The sequence below is a fragment of the Anser cygnoides genome, chromosome 2 (genome assembly GCF_040182565.1).
Source record: "Anser cygnoides isolate HZ-2024a breed goose chromosome 2, Taihu_goose_T2T_genome, whole genome shotgun sequence".
Taxonomy (NCBI): Eukaryota; Metazoa; Chordata; class Aves; order Anseriformes; family Anatidae; genus Anser; species Anser cygnoides.
The window spans coordinates 24,941,210-24,960,623 of NC_089874.1; the positions used below are offsets into that span (position 1 = coordinate 24,941,210).

General features: G+C 40.3%; 1 protein-coding gene across 11 annotated transcripts in view; it reads left to right on the top strand.

The window, feature by feature from the left end:
• The first annotated feature begins 1,787 nt into the window (after positions 1-1,787).
• The window catches only part of AKAP9 (A-kinase anchoring protein 9), a 109,785-nt gene continuing 92,158 nt past the window's right edge, over positions 1,788-19,414 (top strand). For 8 of the 11 annotated variants that reach the window (XM_048077500.2, XM_048077501.2, XM_066991704.1 and 5 more), the window contains exon 1: positions 2,008-2,412. In XM_048077500.2, coding sequence (XP_047933457.2) covers positions 2,365-2,412 — 48 coding nt within the window. In that variant the 5' untranslated portion in view covers positions 2,008-2,364. The other 3 variants (XM_066991700.1, XM_066991702.1, XM_048077504.2) reach the window with 3 other exon arrangements.

Sequence of the window (19,414 nt, forward strand, 5' to 3'; positions counted from 1 at the left end):
AAAGAGAAAAAACAGTTCTTTTAATGTTGAGAGAATCTGGAAATATTATTCCCTGGGATATTTTACCCAGTAGTAATTTCCACAGTACTCTATTATAGTTCGTCAGTCTGCATTTCATGCCTTTCATTGTCATGAATTAAGCATTTTACTAAAATCCATTAGAATTACATGGATATAAGCCTGTGAGAGGAAAATTAGGCCCATCAATCCTTAGCATTAACGTAACCCATTTAATTATGGGATTTAGGGAGTTTGTAATTATCTTATAAATGGGATGTTTACTGATAAAGAAATTAGTATCATAGTGTCATGCATGTGTGAAATTTCACTGACACCTAACAGGTAGTTCTGTGATGGTGGCCTCCATCTCCCAAGAGGAATGTCATTTATATCGAAAAGGTGATCTAATTTTCCCTCAGGGGTCTCTGGGCCTTTGGAATTGCTTGGAAAAATAAAAATTACATTTGTAGGGACTTTGCATACAGTGCTTTATTTTACTAACTTCAGAACACTATTTAAGGGAAGAACTCAAATTTGTATTTCTATGAAAATGTTTCCCCTTTAATTAATTCTTAATTTCATTTTCATGTGCTGGTTTTTTTTTCTTTTTTCTTTAACATGCTTTTCCTGTAGTGAAACAGCAGTCTGAGAACTTTAACTGAAACAGATGCTTATTTCAAATATGGAACAAAGGATAGTGCAGATGTTTGTAATTCCCTGCCATGGCTGGTGTTTTCCTTTTATGACATTAATGGTATTCATTTCCTTTTCAACTGAAGGTTGGGGACATCATTTTTTAAATGCACCAACACGCAGTACATCTACTGATCTGTTGACAGATTATTTCATTTTTTCCATGAAACACTATATATTTTAGGAGGGTAATTCTTAAACATTTCTGATTGTAGGTTTAGTTTACTTGGGCAGTAATATGGGCACAGTAATTTGCTGCTAGGAGCCCTAATATTTTTTCATCTTGGTCGCGCTTGGTAACATTGTGCAAATATTATTTTCTTTCGGCATTTTTTGGAGTGTGTCTGGTCTTTGCTGGAAAGCTCAAGTAAAGAAAGAACATGTACTAAATGAACACATACACTTTATTCTTAAATACATATATATTCAGTGGAAAGTGGAAAAGGTGAATTGTGTTAAAAAGATCAGCAGGGCTGAGATCTAAATATATTCAGAAAGATTTTGGATTTTGCATTTATTAAAGCAGTCTGATTCCAAATGCAGAATAAAGCACGTGTTTGTTCACATGCAGCTGCTAGACACCAACCAAAAAAGGCTTGACAGGAATGTGTAAACCGGTGCCATTCATCACACCACCAGAAATGGAACCGACTTCGTGGGTAACTGAAAAGAAAAGCGCACCATGAACACCCAGTGCAAATTTGCTATCAGCCATGCAAGTCACACATTTAGTAGACAATAACCAGTAATAATTAAGTAATACAAAGAATATTGCTTTGTATCGAAGGATGAGGTATAGAATTGTATTTGCATTTAATTGCTGTGTGCCAAATTCCCATTGTGATTAAAGCACAACTATTGCAACTTCGCTGACACGACGAGCGCGTTATTAATTTAAACAGGGGACTACACATCCTTTGTTGTCATCCCTACACAATGTGACACGCACTCAAAAAGCTTGTTCTTGTATTTCCAAGGGTTAGATCCGCGCTGCACGAGGCTGGAGCCAGGTGTAGGCTCAACACTTAGACAATCGAAACTGCCAAAATGAGCATCGCAGCCGCAGGGGTTGGGCTGCGAGGCAGCGGAGGGCAGCAGACCCGCAGAACTCGGGTATTGTTAACTCAAAATTTTGTATTAAAGCGACGCCAAATAACAGGCGCCTTTCCAACGGTGTTCTGAGGTGTGAGACGAGGAAGCCCCCCGCCTTTCCCCCCTCCGAGGAGGGGCTGGGCCGGTGCCTCCGCCACCTCCCTCAGCGGTGCCCGCGGCTGTGCGGGGCAGAGGCGGCTGTCAGGTCCCCGCAGGGCCCGGGACTGGCTGCCAGGGAGGCGAAACCCGGCCGGGAAGGGAAGGGAAGGGAAGGGAAGGGAAGGGAAGGGAAGGGAAGGGAAGGGAAGGGAAGGGAAGGGAAGGGAAGGGAAGAAGGAGGGATGGCGGCGGGAGGAGGAGCGGGCGGTCCCCACGTCACTTTCCCCGGCCGCGTGTTTACGTGGAGATGAAGATGGCGGCGCCGGTGGCCTCTGCGCGGCCGCTGCCGTCGCCGTGAGGCGGGTTTGGGAAGGGACGACACGGGACGGGACAGCCCAGGCAGGCTGTGCGCCCCGGCTGAGGGCGGAGCGGGCCCGCCTCCCGCCGCCGGTAACGCTCCGCTCTCCCCGCACAGGCGCCATGGAGGACGAGGAGCGGCTGAAGAAGCTGGAGGCTGGGAAAGCCAAGGTAGGGGGCGGCTGCGGCGGGGCGGGGGCGGGGAGGCGGAGGGGACGGGGCCGGTGGCTGTGGCGGGGGACCCGGCCCGGCTCGGCTCGGCTCGGCTCGGCGGGGACGCGCGGCGAACAAAGCCTCGGGGGCGGGGTGCGCTTTGTGCTGCCCCGGGCCCCCCTCCCTCCCTCTCTCCGTGCCAGCCGGCGGCCGGGGACGGCCACGTCGCGGGGAGCGCCACAGGTGGCCGCGGCGGGGCGGGAGGAGAGCCCGGCTCCTCGCCGCCTCGCCCCCGAGCCTTTAAAGCCGAGGAGACTCCCTGTGAACCTTCCCGGAGGTTTGCGGAGCCGGCAGCTGCGTCTCAGCGTGCTACTAATGCCTCTTAGGAGGAGGGGGGATTACGGGCTCCCAGTGGTTATTGAATTATGAGGGGTATAACACCAGCACCAGGCAGCTGTCACTGCCCGCTGGCTGTCGGGGTCCGAGGCCAGCCCACAGCCTTGCACCAACTCGGCTTGGCTTGTCCTGGTTCGGTTTGGCTTGGCTCCACAGGTGCTGGCCTCATGGGCCGCACATGGGGCCACCCCACACTGCAGGAACCTCCTCTTGCCCTCAGAGAGAGCCTTGGTGAGGTCAGGGAGACGAGGGAATTAACGGCATCCGTGGTAAGGTGAGGTTAGAGGGGGCGTTTTGATGCCAGCTATTGTCTGGTTCCTTCCAGCAGTCGCTGCTCAGTGGCAGGGTTCGCAGCGCTGTAAGCCTGTAATCCGCACTGAGGAGACACGCGCAGCTTGGCAGTGGTCACCAGCGGTAAAAGCAACAAAAAGGCAAGCTAAAGATAAAACCATGAAATAGCATCATCGTCGTGCTTATGTAGTCCATCGAAGAGAGAACGTAGTTGGGCAGGGAAGTGTTAGGCTGTGTTACATAAAAACTTTGTAACTCTTGGTTTGTGTCTGTTTCTTTTGAAACACTGTTCAAAAGGTACAGTGGCAAACTCTTGTAGATGGTTTATATAGGGCGTTCTTACATGCTTATAGCAAGAATGGTGTTTATGCATCATTAAAGTCATGCAATCACGGAATGATTTGGAAGGCACCTCAAAGATCATCTAATTCCAACCTCCCAGCCATGGGCAGGAAACGTACCGTGGCGCTACTGAAAGGTACCGGGACAGGTTGGTAGTGCTGGCAGCCTTGTGTTTGGCTGCACCCGGGTTGACAAATTAATTCTGCTGCAGAATACTTGAAAGTAGTTCACAAAGAAAATGGATGGAGTAAATTTACTAATACTACAAACCACAGTGAATAATTTATCAAGAGAACTTACATTTTTCTGTTCCTGTTGGCTTGGTATGAACACAGAAAATTAGTGGCAATTTCTAAAAAGCGAACCAGAAGTTGGGGCTCAAGAAGGAAGCTGTTGCATTCCTGCTAGCTTTCAGAAAAGACATGTGCACGTTTTACTAACTTACTGTTAAGTAGGAACACCATCAATGCTGTTGCACTTCTTCTAGCCTTTTCTGACTGAAATGTGTGGATGTTCTTATAAATATATCCCTGAAGACTTTAATGTTCTGTGCTTTTAAACTTCCCTTGTGGTTAAAGTCGTTGTAACTCTTTAAAGCTATATGTGTTTTACATGACAAGGGACTGTAAAAGCAGTGTTAGTATTTCAGATTTCACTGGCATTCTCTATACCCTTCTCCCTCTTTTCTTTCTTTTTTTCCCCCACATGAATAGTGTAATTAAATGTGTTGTACTGTGGAGACTAGGTCTCAGTCTTCCAGTGACAAGTGTCACTGCTAAAGGCAGAAAAGAAGAAATTGTGTTAGCAGAGAATGGAAGTAGGAGTTGCTCCTGCAGCTGCCTTTCTCTTTTTCAAGGATACAAGCACATTCACAGCAGCATGATCAGTATGCCTCCCAAAATTGCTTGGCTCCATTGAATATTTTTCTGCAAACCACAGCAACAAGCGTCCAAAAAACTTTAGAGCCTAACCACTGAATGTTGTTTAAATAGCTGGAAAAACATAATAAAGTATGTGTTGTTGCTGTGCTAAAAGCACAGGCATTGCTATACTTCAGATACCTTGATGCTTCTTCCATGACAGTATAAATTTTAAATAAGACACTACATAAACTGTGGAATGAAAGTTGTTAATAGGGATGCCAGTAAGAGTCTAGTAGGTGCAGTGAAGGTGGTAGGTACACTGCTAACAGTGAAGTTGTTATTCTAAAAAGATACTTGGATTCTTAGGCCTTTTTTCCTCTAAATGTAGTGCCAGGTCTCACTATGTGTGTTTTAAGCAATATGAGCTTCCAGTAAAGCAATAGTGTGGTTATTTTCTGATCATGGTGTTGGGTAGCAGCTGTAAAATTTGGTTCTGTGTGAACTTTGTTTTTCTTGATGTCTTCTTAAGATGCTGTCTCCCTACACAAATCTACAGAGAAGCTTATTACAAATACGTTTTCTGCAATGGCAGTTTCTTTTCAGTCCTCTTGTAGTATTTTTGGAAATAAGAAGCTGCGTTGTGAATCTTACCTTGACCGAATGGTGCTAAGTGTACTCCAGGCTGTCAGAACAGGGCTCAACTTCCCCAGTACATCACCTGGAAAATGGAGTAAGCTCTTGATAGGCTCACCAACATCCGTGTGTACCTTCTGACTTTTTGAGACTACACCAATCCTTTGTTATGAAATGGTTGCAGCATGCATTGCTATTCTGTCTTTTACAAACCCACAAAAGCAAGGGAGACGTGGAGTCAAACCTAGGAAATTACATGCTGCCTTTTCCAGATCTGTAGTCATCCATTGTCCTTTGCCACAAGATAAATGCAGTGGATATTAACCCGGTCTCAATAAATGTCTGTTTCCCTTACCCATTAAAATGGTCTCTCAGTGGATTTCTTTGCCTTGGATCCTGAACTGATTATGTTGGAGGAAGAAAAGCGTTTGCCTGAATCCAGGAAAGGTGTTTGTCAGACTGGCTGGTTGAGGGAAACAGGGCTGACTGTGGTAGAAGGTGGAAGAGCGAAGATGTGCCAGCAACAGAGATACAGATGCGTGCTGTCAAGTTGATTGGTGCCCCAAAATACAGTGAAGTTAGAAATCGATTAGATAACGTTATGTGCCTTGCTTAAGAGATTCTGGAATATTGTTGATGGCCTGAAATAGTGTAGATACACCTGATTTTGCAAAGGACAAGAGAGGATGGTGGTCAGTGTGGTGTTTGTGTGTGCATGCCTGTGTGTATCAGTTTGCTTGGAAATCTCATGTAACATTGAAGAGGATACTGCTTATGGTAGCTGAGTTTGTTGATTTTATGTACTTATTTAGCAGCTTAGTATCTGTCTTTCTTGTTGGGATGTTGCACTATATTGATCAAGTTCCAAATCAATAAGCAGTAGTTTGCCAGCTTTGGAATGAACATGTCAGGGACTCAGGTTCCCTTGTGAGAAAGTAGCTATTTGGGCAATCATTTGTTTTTAATATTATGGTTTTATTTTATATTTAATATATAATTATATATGAAGGCAGACTGTCTTGCAATTTGACAGAAGCATTCTCACTACATACTTCTGCAGCGCAATGAAACGCACAGCGATTACAACTGGTAAAACTAAGAGATGCGAAGCTATCAACAGCAAGTTTTGGAGAAGGGTCCATTTTACAATACTGAAGGGGGAGTAGAAACAATATGCTCCCCAGCTGTATGTTTTTTCAGTGTAGGAAGGGGTGGGTGAGGGAAAGACACTCATTTACTTTGTAAATTCTCTGAGTTTGTCTAGGATTTCGCTTCTAATGTTAGAAATACATTATTTAATGCTTTTATTTTCAAGAGTTCCGTATATATTTATAATACGTTCTTGCTGCGGTGTTTGAATAAACCATGTAATTGTTGAAGAACCCTAAGAAATAAGGAACTGTCTGGTGCAGTTAAATATTTGAGTGCAGAATAAGCAGTGTGACTGCTTTTGATCTATGCCAGTGAATCACTGAGCAGACGGAACGGTGAAGTTTGTTTGGGAAGTGCTGGTGGCACTCAGTGGACAAGTAATACAGGTTGTGTAACTAATTTGACAAGTTATCTTCACAAATTGAATAGTAAAAGGAAATAATTGCATATTTTGTCTTCTGGTCATGCGTGTGAATATTTCAGGTGGCTGAAGATGAGAATGATGTGCATAATTAAAACAGCATTGCTTAAGTGTCTGAAAATGTTTGCTGTTTGCTTTTTTATACATTACTCTCTTGAGGGCAAAAAAAGATTTTACATCCTCATTTCTGAGCTCTTCAGATGGAGAAATTTTGGATTTCTCAGAGAAGCTGTTCATTATTATTATTAATTTTTTATTTTAATTAAGACTTAAGCAAAACATGGAATGATTACGCACCACAGTGATTAAAGGTCTAATTTACCAGAAGAACTTAACATACAGATTGTGTTTGTAAAACACAGCCCTTTAAAATTCCCTGTCATTTACAGGAGGAGGGAAAAAAGGCAGTGTTTTACTGGTTACCGTGAGCTTTCCATCACGGAAGACAAATTAAATACATTTAAACCTTACATTTCAATAAAGAGCTGGCCTCCTAACATGCTGCCTTTTGCTTTCAGGTGCAGACTATTCATTTTGTTTATGGTCTGTCTGCTTCTAATAACTTGAACCAAAAGCAATTAAGCAGAATCCTGGAAGGAAGAATTTCCTTTTCAGTCCACGTTTCTTTATTCTGCTTTTCTCTTAAAATAAGAAATCATATTCAACCATATCTTAAGGTGCTAATTTCACCAAAAAGCCGTTGGCATTACTCTCCCTTTTTATAAACTGTGGAGGAGAGCAGCTTTATGGGCTGAATGGGAATGGTGCTGGGCTAGATCTGTACGTGAAGGAGCTGTGTACTTATTATCGGACAAGAGGGGAAGAAACTGTAGGAGAGCCTAGGCTATCTCTGGAGCCACCTGGAAAGTTGTGGGTGAGCTTTGGCTCAACAGATGTGGGTGGATCTGTAAAGAAGCAGGAGGGTGCAGAGAAGCTGTGAAAAAGTGCTATAGCAAAGACAAGGGCTTTAAGATGCTTTAGTTGAGGGCAACCTTTTTCTTACACATGAAGGTCCTCACAAACCTACGAGGATCCTGCCGAATTCCTAGGCATTCCTCTTTTATGTTGCAAAGATAATTTTCCTCCGAGGTCCTTCTGAATTTGCACTTCCTCATTCCTCTTAATCTTTTACTTTAATCTGCTTCTCACCTTTGCATCTCTGTCAATTGTAAATGCAAATAGTAGGAGGTGGTATAGCAGGAGAATTGCCTCTGTGTATTTTGATTATGAACGTGGGTAAGCTTAAGGACTGATTTTTGCGTCGCAGAGAACCACAGATACAAGGACTGAATGTTACCTGGAGAGAAAATGTCTTGTTTTAAAGCTCTTGAGTAAAAGCAGAGAGGGCAGAAATTGCCAAGAGGTGAGAGAGGAACAAAAACCAAGGTGTTACTTTGCTGTGTGTGACTTCATTTTTTTGTTTGTCACGGTGGATGATATCTCTGCGTTTTATCATGGAAAAGATTTGTGTACATCTGAGATGTAAATGCATTTTGGATAATTTATTGCTGCTGGGATGATGAATAAGCTTGAATGAGATATCAAGCTGAAAGGTAATCTGTGAAACTGTCTTCAAGATGTGAATTTTACTTCTACTAGCAGAAAAAAAATGGTATGACTAGGTTTTTTAATAGAACTTAATTGTTCACTTGGATAATAGAGCTACCTGCTCTCTGCAGTCTTCTCAGTGATCTTTTTTCTTTTTTTTTTTTTTTAAGAAGAAAAAATAAGTTTAATTTTTCTCCATTGTGTTCAAGTTTCTTCTGGACTTTATTGGGTCCTCATAAAAATAGGACTTGAATTGAAATCTTGGACTAGAGCTCCTTTTTTTAGTTGGCATTACTAGGATTCTTCCTTTTCCTAGGCATATTCTCAATTTTTCTTTTATTTCCCAGGTTTGAGCCCCATTTCACTCACTCCAGAGATCTATCCTAGCTTTTGATACAGGGCTTGGTTGTTTATTTTAAATGTTATTGTCACTATACCTTTTATTCAGAGCTCTAAACTAGCTGTCTCCTTGTAGTAGTGATGCAAGGTAGAGTAAGTTTGAAGTATTATTTGCTTTGTTCTGAGGATACAAATAAATAGCTCTTCAAAATAACCTTTGTTCTATACCTAGTTTAGAGAAAATTGGTCATTAATTCAGGATGCCCAGTGAATTTCACAAAAATTGAGAAATAGACAGCACAGTATTGTTAGAAGCACTATGAAACAAGAAATTACATTGTAAAAAGGCAATTTCAAGTATTTTCTTGCTGCTTCATGTGTAAAAAGAAGGAATTACAGGAAAAAAAAAATGCACAAGCTTGCTTTTTTCTTCTAATCAAGACTTTCTTCATTTTGGTACTAGTCTCTCCCTTGTTGTTATGGTCTGCTTTCCAATTGCTTATTTTCTTAGTAGGGGTGTTGCAAAAGCAAAACAGAGTTGACTGCAACATTTGTTTCTCTTGGTAGAACAGTGTCTAGACAAGTTTGTTTGTTTATACTGGTTTGGAAATAAGCATGATCGTCAGGACCACAAATTCTTCCTAAAGTGCTTTCTATAAAGTACATCTGATATTTCAAGGGAAGTAAGGCCTTTTGACATATGTAGATTTTACCAAAAACCCCTGTGTGGTGTTGGTTGGGTTTTTTGTTGGTTTTTTTTTTTTCCCCAACAGGAAATACCCTAACAGGTAGGTGCTTTTAAATATTCGTTTACAGAGATATTAATTACAGATTAACATATGGTTACTATAACATCCTACTCTTCATAATAGTGAAAAATATGATAAAAATGAGGACAAAAGAAAAAAGGCGTCTGAAGTAGGTTCGACTTTGTTAATTTGCCTTATTTGCAATATAAGGTTATGTACTAGCAACGTAATCTTTGGGAATCCTACTTTATGCGCTGAAGGGGCTGTCTTAAATCTCTGCCCCACAGCTAGAGATTTCAATGTATTTTTTTATGTATTTGGTTTGGAAATCATTTAGTTACTAGTACCAGTTGATGTGACACTTCAAATTTGCAAAGACACGGGATCACAGTTCAGTAAAACCCATCTGATAATTGCAGTCTTTTGCTATTGAAACAAAGCAAATAGATCTTAAAATCTATCATGATGAAGTGCTTGCATGTTGACTGCAAAGTGCTGGCATGTCATATTGTGTTGATGGCTCTTCTTTTCCTGTTTCTTAAAAGAATTTTTAATCTGCATTTTCCACATTTTTTTTGAGAGGCCAACACATGATGTTGTAAACTCTTTCCTACAGCCAGTAGAAAAAGGAGGGAAGTATGCATAAAAATTGTAAGTTTCCTTAAAATTCTTTTTTTTTTAGAAGTATGGAGTCAGCCTTTCTGCTTTCCCCTCTTCCATAAAGAGACCCCCAGAAGCTTGCAGGTAGAACACATTCAGTAGTTGTCAGCTGGGCAGAAGAGCGTGAGAGTCTGGAAACCAAACACCAAGCTCAGGAACGTGGGGGGAAGCAAGCAAGCCACAATTGTAATAACCCGAAGATGTTGCCTCATCACAAAACAAAGAGGTGATAGTCTTGTGGACCATGCTCCTAAACCTCAAAACTTGGTGAAATTTTAAGACTCTCCACAATAAGAAATAATAATTTTAAAGAGGTTGTATACCATTTGGTGATATTTCCAGGGGAGAACATGCACTTGATGAAAACTGTACTGCAAGGGCAAAATTACAGCATATCTCTAAAACTACGATCCTGAGCTAAAGAACCAAGGAGATTCGCAGAGCTGAAGAGGCAGAGGAGATGGGATTCTGGGACTGAGTATGTTTCTGTGCAAATATTTATAAAATGAGTATTACAGAGAATGAGCAGAGTAAGTTGCAAAAGAGCTGATTTTACTGGTAAGCTGTGAAATAACAGAAATGGTTATCTCTTTATGCTAGTTTTGTTTTCTGAAGCTTTTACTCATCCTTGAACTTTTACTTCACTGTGAGGAAGTCTCCTGTGTCCAGCCACAAAACAGCAGAAAAATATATAAATGTTCCTAAACCCGTTTATGTTGTCTAAGTGAGGCAACTGACTTAACGTTAGTACCATACATTGAGAAAGTATATTTTCCTTTAAAAGGTAATGGTAGATATTTGTCTTTTAAGAAAACCTTGTCTTCATATATTTGTTAGTATATTGTGACAGCTAGTGTAGTTTGGTGTGTTTTAAGAGAGAATGGAAAACTTGATACAAGACTCTTCAAAGGGGGGTGAGTTTCCTAGATTTTCTTTGTTACTTGGAATATATTCTAAGAACTCAATTTCACTTAAAAAAAAAAAAAAAAAAAAAAAAAGCCAAGTCCATAGACAAATAGTCTGGAATCTTGTGAGCAATATCAATGCCTTTGTGAGCCCACGTTTTCTCTCACGATTCAACAGTGTGTGTGTAAAATAAATAAATAAATGAATAATAATACAAGCCTGTCAAAATAATACAAGCCTGTCAAGTCTTGCATACTGAGCATGAAATTCATGCAGTTGGTTCCTCCCTTACATCTGCTCGGCTCCTCGCAGAGCTGTCTCTCACAAACCTACTGTGTTTGGGGGCTTTATTCTCACTCTGTCCATTCAGTACCAGACGTGCCACATGGTATGAATTCATATAAAACTAATATAAACAAGGGGGGGAAATGATGAAGTGCAGCTGAGTGGGACTTGTTCTAAGTATTTTACAATTTGTTAAAAAAGAAGAAACAGAACCTTAATTTATTTTAAAATGAAGAATTGAAACTTTATTTAGTTTCTACCCAGAGTTAGAGCGCACAGGTGGCCAGAACTTCTTCCAATATCTTTCTAAAAAATTTATCTAAATTCTCCAGACTGTTTTGAAAATCTCAACCCTTATCTTGGTGAAAAGATTGCCTTCTGTAACTGGATGGATGTTGTCGCATCACCTATGTTTATTAGTAAGAAGTCTCTGTTACTACTTGGTTAGCTTGAACAGAATTTAAACTGCTGCTCTGTAGCTGTGAAGCTGATTGTCTTGTTGCCAAGGATGTAACCTCTCAAATTCGGTATCAATTTCATGTTGCTGGTCAGCTTGAAAAAGCTGATAAGCTTGTGTTGGTTATCAATAAAGACATACTTAGACATTGTCTGTTTGTGCTAAAGGTGCCTTTTTCTTTCAGATTTCTTAATGAGAAAGTAAATGTGAGCAAAATTATGCAGGTCTTACTGTGCTTTATTCTATTCTTTTATATACTCTACCTTTAAATTAGTTTGCTTGGCTTTTGATCTTTAAAAAAAATTATCTATATCAGAGAGATAATTAAACATGTGAAGTAGAGGGGGAAAAAAAGCTAGATGCATTCTACATTAATGCAAAAAGTTTTTTGCTATTATATATATATATTTCTCTTAGGAGGAAAAAAGCTGAATTTACAAGATTCGGGGTAATATAAGCAGTAGATATTTACTCAAAGTAAATCAATAATTGATGTTTTTTGCAATAAGTGTTCCCTCCCGTCCTTTTCAGCCAAGCTCTAATAAACTCTTCTTCCTCCTTTAGTGTGTAGACTAAATGTTAGAGTGCAGGAGAAAAGAAGAACGTGCACTGCTGTGAGGTGCAGGAGTCCTGCAGGTCAGGAAAAATATGCAGCGTGCTACAGCCCCTTTCTTGCAGCATCAACACAAACAAGAAATGACAAATGCTTCTGTGATTTAAGTTTTCTTGCATTAGCTCATTGAGAAGTCTGGACAAAGCCTCTTTAGAAACAGATTCTTTCTGTGCATGTCCTTAGGTGCCTCAGTCTCTGCATCTTTAAAGCACTACACTCAAGGTATGGTTGTCTTTTAAGTTAATTAGTTAGAATATGCAGTTGACTATGTAGAATACATTTTGGAAGAATGAATTGTGTGAGCTGAAGGAATGGTGTATTGATTGGGATATCCCACAAGAAGGAGCAATTGCCTGACTGTATTTTTCTTCAAAACAGTCAGGTGTGTTTTGTTTGTTTCTTGTAGATTTCTAAACAGTATTCATGATTTGTGAGAAACAGCTGATTCCCTCCTTCCCTGACTCCCTGGAAACTACAATGAGGTTTGATAAACCATAACCAAGGCTGTAGTCATCAGCAAGACTCTGGTTCTACTCATCAGAAGGTCTCAAAGCACTGGAAAAGATTGTTTCTTAAAGGAAACAGGCTGGTGTAAATGATTTGATATTTAGTCCAAATTCAATATTACCGTCCTTGGGGATCTGTGCAATTGTTGATAAGAGAGTGCCTCTCTGGGGCTGATTCAGACAGAACTCCTTGCTGAGAGTCAATGTGGTGTTAAGACTTTTTGACACTGATCTGATCTTATAAACTAACTGAAGACTTGATGTAGATAAGGTCATCATTTGGTGGTTACAGCTAAATGAAAAATTGCTCTTAGGATTATTTTTGTTTTAATGTCTTTATCTCAAGGTGGGTGGTCTTTCAAGCAGAATCTTTCAGGGGGCTGTGTCACTCTGTCTTCATTATTGGCTGTGGAAAGAATGCAGGGCTGTGTGTATACAGCGCTAAACCGAAGTGGGTGGCACACACTGAAAAGCTTAGAATTCAAAATAATCTTGACAAATCTGGTTACAAAGGGACGTGTAAGCAATATTCAAGGTCTTCCTCATCTCTAATGATGAGGACTGTCCTTGGGCTTTCTGGCTCTCTGAGTCTAATGGCAGAATTGGAGGGGATGAGGCATTATGTGTGATACAGAAGGGACTGCTTAAGCAAATCTGATCTACAAAAATTTATGGGATTGAATGTGGTGTATACAAGCATACTGACAGGAGCTGTCTGCTGTTGTTGCAAAGCTATTCCCTGCTGTCTTTGAAACATCATGGTGATTATGAGAATCTAAATAAGCAGGAGGAAAGGGGGGAAAAATCAAACCCATCTGCAAGAAGGAGGATGTGGGGAGCTGTAGGGATATCAGCCTAGCTGTGGTCTTTGGGATGATTATGGAGCAGATCCCTCTGGAAGCCATGTTCAGGCACATGAAGGACAAGAAAGTGATGGGAGTTTATCAAGGGCAAATTAATTGTCTTCTACAATGAACACATTGATTCTCAGCAAGGAGTTCTGCAGTGGCTAAATGGACAGGGAGGGAACGGTGGATGTTGTTTATCTTGACTTTAGGAAAGCATCTGATATGATCATTTACAAGGTTTTTGTAACCAACCTGTTGATAGGTGGCTTGAGTAGGTGGACTGCAAGGTGGGTAGAAAATTGTTGGGACTGCTGTGCTCAGAGGGCTAAGACAAGGTCCAGCTGGTGGCCAGTAGTGTTCCTCGCCTGCTGAATCTGAGGCCAGTCCTGATTGATGTTCTTATTAATAACTGGAGAACAGGAAGGAGTGTGCCTTCAGCAAGTTCAGGAATGGTGCCAAGTTACAGAGAGCAGTTAATGAACTGAAGCACAGGACGTGTTTTCAGAGAGACCTGGACAGTGTGGAGAAGTGGGCTGACATCAAACTGAAGCGGGGTGGAAGATGGTAGAGGAAAGCTCGCATGCTTTCCCAGTGGGAAGAAGGAAGAATTTCAAGTTTCCATGTTGATACTAGGATGTAACAGTAGTTTATGGGATCCTTCATGGCTTTAAAACAAATGTGATATTGTGTGATCTGATTTGAAGTCAGGGAAGGGAGAGACAATGTTACTGTTTTCCAGAAACTGGAGCTAGAAATACAGAATACTACAGTATGTGCTATATCTGCAAAGACAGGCTGTCCATATTCTGTGCCGGCGATGAGTTTTCCAGGAGGCTAGCATGATTCCCTCATGCAGATAGGCTCTGTATGTTTGATGGCTAAAGGTCAAGTCCTTTGTGAAAAGATTTCCACCAGCACCCTGCTTCCGCATCTACATTGAAGTTCTTCTTTTGTAGAAATGTGTGCTTTTTTTTTTTTTAACAAACACCAGCATATTTAATGACTGTCACTTGTGCAATTTTGTATAGCCTACAATTAGATTCTTCTTAACTTTCTGAAGTAATAATTGTATTCAATGGTAAGAATAAATCAACGTTAAAATACATTATTTGACCTGCCTTAGATTCGTGGAATGATAGAATATTTGGGGTTGGGTGAGACTGCTGGAGGTAGTCTGGTCTAACCCTGCTCACAGCAGAGCCAGCTTCACGGTTGGGGTGGATTGCTCAGGATTGTAGCTCATCTGGTTTGCACATCTGGCAGGGGAGAGTGTGTTTAAACCTCAGCAGTGTGACACATTTAAGTAAACTGGTCAGTTACAATTGGTTATAATAGGGTAATACTTCCTAAAATAGGGACTTGTAGTGGTTAGAGTAATATCATCTCTTAGGAAATAAAGGTGATCTAGTAGTATATGCACTGATTTCTTTTAAAATATTTAATCTATTACATTAAGAATGAAATTAAAACAAAGTTACTAAGTCAAGTATTCTAATGTAAAGAACTACCAGCCTGAAGTTTATGTGGATGTAGAGGTGATATTGATTTAGCTTATTTTTCCAACAGTTCTTTCCAACAGAACCTGTCCGTGTGTGCAAAACGGGCAGTGCTCAGGGAGCAATGCAGCTGGCCATATTTATCTCCCCGTTATCTAGAGGAACTTGTGTATCTAATGCTTGGTAAATCAATGCTTGTCATTTTTCTGTTCCTTACAGTCTTTTATAGGATGCTTATTGCTAGCATTATAGATGCCATTTGTCTATAGAGAAGAGTCAATCATTTTGTTATTCTTTAAAAAGAAAGAATACTTTGAGGAAATTTGTCTTCTGTTGTTACACACCTGTGAATCTGCCTGTGTTACTATTCAAATCTGAAGAAGTTCTGACTCTTGCCAACACCATGCTCAGTCTTTCTAAGCATGTTTGTTACTGCTAAGCATATCACATATTTCATGCATTTCACAGTACTGGTCTGAAGTCAAATCCCATGTAAGTAGTTCGTATTTAGGATCCTATACATAGAAACATGAGAATCACTACTTCATGAAGCTCTACGTCTGCTGTTTTTGTACTATTAAAGACCAATCTTTACAAAAATGTAAAATGTCAGCCTTAACTCTTAAATGCATTAGACAATTAGTAAGCAGTGTCTGTGTCACAAATATAACTTGCGGTTGCCAGTAATTTGATGGACAAGCACTGTGTGGCGATACTGGCAACTGTCGCTTTCGCATACTTTTGTATTTTTATAGCTGGCTTCTAACTGGCAAGCACAGATGGCCATAGATTGTGATTTTTTTTGTATGTTTCTGAATTTGAGAAAACATTTGTACAGTTCTTTTTAAATTGCATTATGTAAATATCATATGTTAACTACTCTCTATATGTTTTTTTATTTTAATCCCTAAGCTTATAGCATGGGATTTTGGAGCCAACCATTTAAATACTTTGTTAATACAATATAAAAGGCTTCTGTGCCCAGCTTTTGCATAGTTGAATATTTGCTTTCAAGTAATTTCTTTAAGTTATCAATGTTATTTTGTCATATTAGTAACTTTTTAAAGTTGTTGTGTCCTGTTCATCAGGTTGGACAGTATCAAGTCTTTCTCTTGCTGTTAATGAAGGATGTTCTTCCACTAAGTCAGGAGTGTTTCAGTGGTACTTTGTGAAATGGTACATTCTGTGCAGTACATTCTTACCTGGAGGAAACCTCTCTTTCCATCTATCATCATAGAAACGTACATTTCTGTTTAGCCTTACTTAGGGCTCAGGGAGTAGACTCAGTTTTTTACCACGTAGTGGTCTAAGAATGTTTTCCTAAGCTTATTTTTTGTGGATGGGCAGCATGCGAAGAAAATTACTGAGAAAGAGATTTACTATCTTTTTGGCTACTACTAGCCAAAAGTAAAGCCAGTAAGCCAAAAAGATACTACCAGCTTGTAGTATTTAGTAACGAGATTGTCCTGGATGCTTTTTAGACTATTCCTATTCTGTAAGACTTTTCTCTTGACCTGAATGAACAGGCGTAAATGCCTAACCTGTTACAGCACAGCAATTGTTTTCTGAAAATAAATTGTTATCCTGAAGGAATTCCAAGGGATTAATCAAATGAGTCTCCAGCAGCTGATTTAACTATATATAGTTAAATAGTTGATGTAAGTATATGCTTGTTAACGAACAGGTGCTAAACCAGTTGTTCTAAGAAGTAACTACATAAGCAATGCTCAGATTGTTGATAATTATTTTTTTAGTGTTAGAGGCAATGTGCTTACTGATGTGTCTGACTGTGCTGCTTTCCAAAAATTCAAGTTCTGAATGAATTAATTATTTGATGCCTATATTTGTTCCTTCCGTTGCTACTGTGCAGTAACACAAGTTTTCTTTGGAAGCCCAGTTGAAACTTGTTACCTGTGAATGTCCATTGCTTTGTTCTTTATTTCCCGTTCCTGTGCCATATGGTATTCACTTGTACACCCTGATTAAATAATTTATTGTGAACACAAAGTACTGCTCTGTAGTTGAGAGCAAGTTGAATTAATCCTGGTTATCATTCAATTGACTGCACTGGGCTTATAGAAGTTAACTGCAATAAGCGTAAAGCCTGACATTGTAATTTTGTTGAATCAAACACAGTAAAAAAGAAAACAGGAAAAAAAAGGTCATAAAATTGGAAGCTAGTGCATAATTTTAATACTTTTGTAGCACGTAGACATTCTCATTTGCCTTCTGTTCAGGAGGCTGTCACCTACACTTTTAAATCAGCAACTGTTTTAGCTAATTGACCCTCATCTAGATTTACATCTCGTTTAGGGCCCTATGCTGTAGCGCACTTACTGTCCTTGAATGGCTGCCGTAGCTGACTGGAGCTGTATGTGGATACCAGCACACCCCGGGGAGCTGGGGCCAGTCGGGCTGTGGCTTGCTAGCAGCTAGCACATATTATTTATTACATTGCTGAAGTACACTGGGTTTGTGTGTGGTCATAAACGTGGTGACATATAGAAAATCTTTGCAATGGTACAGCCAGTGACTAGGTTCTGCGACTCGTCTGAAGACTGCAATAACACCTAAGGTTGGTTAGGGCCTTAGAATTTATATTGATGGTTTTGTTTCTGCAGGGCTCTGAAATACCAACTTCACACAGTCCAAAGAACAGTAGAGTAACTCTATGGAAAGCAACTCATGCTTTTAGAGTATCCAAAATCTTCATATTAAAATTCATTTTCAAGAGTTGATATCCAAACCTATCTGATGGGTGAAGATTTTCAAAACACTGTCATGAGGTGTGAATGCATGCTGAACACATGGTATGGCAAGACAGTGAAGTTTTTAAGTTTGACTTCAAAAAGTTTGTGAGAAAATTATATGACTCATGTTGGAGACAAGCAGTGTAACAAAGTAAGCAATAAAACTTTTTTTTTCTTGTTCTTTTGTAAGAATAAAATGTGACTGAAACATTTGAGTCTCCTTTGTTAAAATTTATTTTACCAGATTTTAGCTCTGACCCGGGATTTCTTGGCTTGGGCAAGCTGGATAACTTTTAAAAAGTCTTAAGGGAGGAGGTAGAAAAAAATTTCCTTGCTGAGGGCAGAGAAATTTTCTGTGTTAACAATGTGATAATTCCTTCTCTTTCCCCACCTTCCCTCCAGAGATTGTTTCAAAGATTGTAGGACATTGAGGACTGAGTTTGTCCCTATGCCATTGTTATTTCAGCCTGGCTGAAGAAAGCTTCAGAATCCAGTTTTTTATTAAAGCTGGTGTTATGCGTCAACCTTGTGGAACAAAAGGAGTGTGTTGCTGTCGGTGTGTAACCTCCTCTGTGGTTCCCTTTCCCTGCCCATTATTACTGACCCTTTGAAACTGGTCAGAAGCATAGGACACAGCGTGCCTTTTGAGAGGGCACCCGACTGGTCATCTCCCTCTCTGGAGTGAGAGGGGCTCTGCTTTATCTCAACTCCCAGTGCCTGCAAAGACATCCTGTGTGTTTCAGGCCTCTTGCACACATGATATGTGCGTTTTAGAGCAGCACGAAACAAGCTTTCTATTTCCCTCTCATTTTGTCAGTGACAGCTTGGCCTGATCTTATTTCCTCTTCACTTTGGGAAGTACAGGACCCAAGCAGGTCGGAGGTTTTTTCACCCTCTGTTTCAAGTCAAGGCAGTTATATAGCACTCAGTACAAGAACAATAAAAAGCTGATAGGAGCAATATAAAAACCAACATGTATGTAGTAGTAGGTTAGTAAAGAGACCAAGTGGGCAATTTCTTTTAATTGGACTTTTTCCGTAGCAATCCAGCACTGAAACGTGCTTGGTGCACATGGGTCTCTGCCATTGTAACCTGCCTTGAGAGCATTTTCATACACTTAACTTTCATTGCTTGCCCAGAAAATAACCCAGCAGTAATTAACTTAGCTGCTCCTCGGTCTGTTCCTATTTAGATTCTTGGGACAGAGGAGACCAGACCAGATCAGAACCACACTAATTCGGAGGCTTTCCAGCTCATGGAGCCATCTGGAGGGGTTCATTTGAGTTCAGTGCCCTTGATTATTAGCACTGGCAACAGTACTGTCTGACTCAATACAGACTGCTAAAAAGATGGAGAGAATTACTCTACCTGCTGTTCCTCTCACTATTGTGAGTTGTCCTCCGTGGTACTTTGGCTATAACTGTAAGTTGTGGTGGTCCCGCTGGCTTTGTGCAGGGTACTGCAAATGAACAGCTGTCTCTGGAGCTGAAAGACTCAAGCTTATATTTAGGTACAGGCTGTGACACTTCTTTTGTAAATTTTCAGAGTCTTACTGGCATCCTCTAATGCTCGTGAACCACTTAAGTCTGTAAGAAGACATTTTAAGGTCTTGCACTTGTTAGTTGGGTAAATCTGACTGAATGCAGCATACAAATGGAAATGAATGGAAATACCTCATTCCTGGGTGATTATTTTCTTCTTCATTCAGCCTAACCTTTCCCATTTAGTAAATTCAGCATCTGTTGAAAGGAACAAATAAACTAAA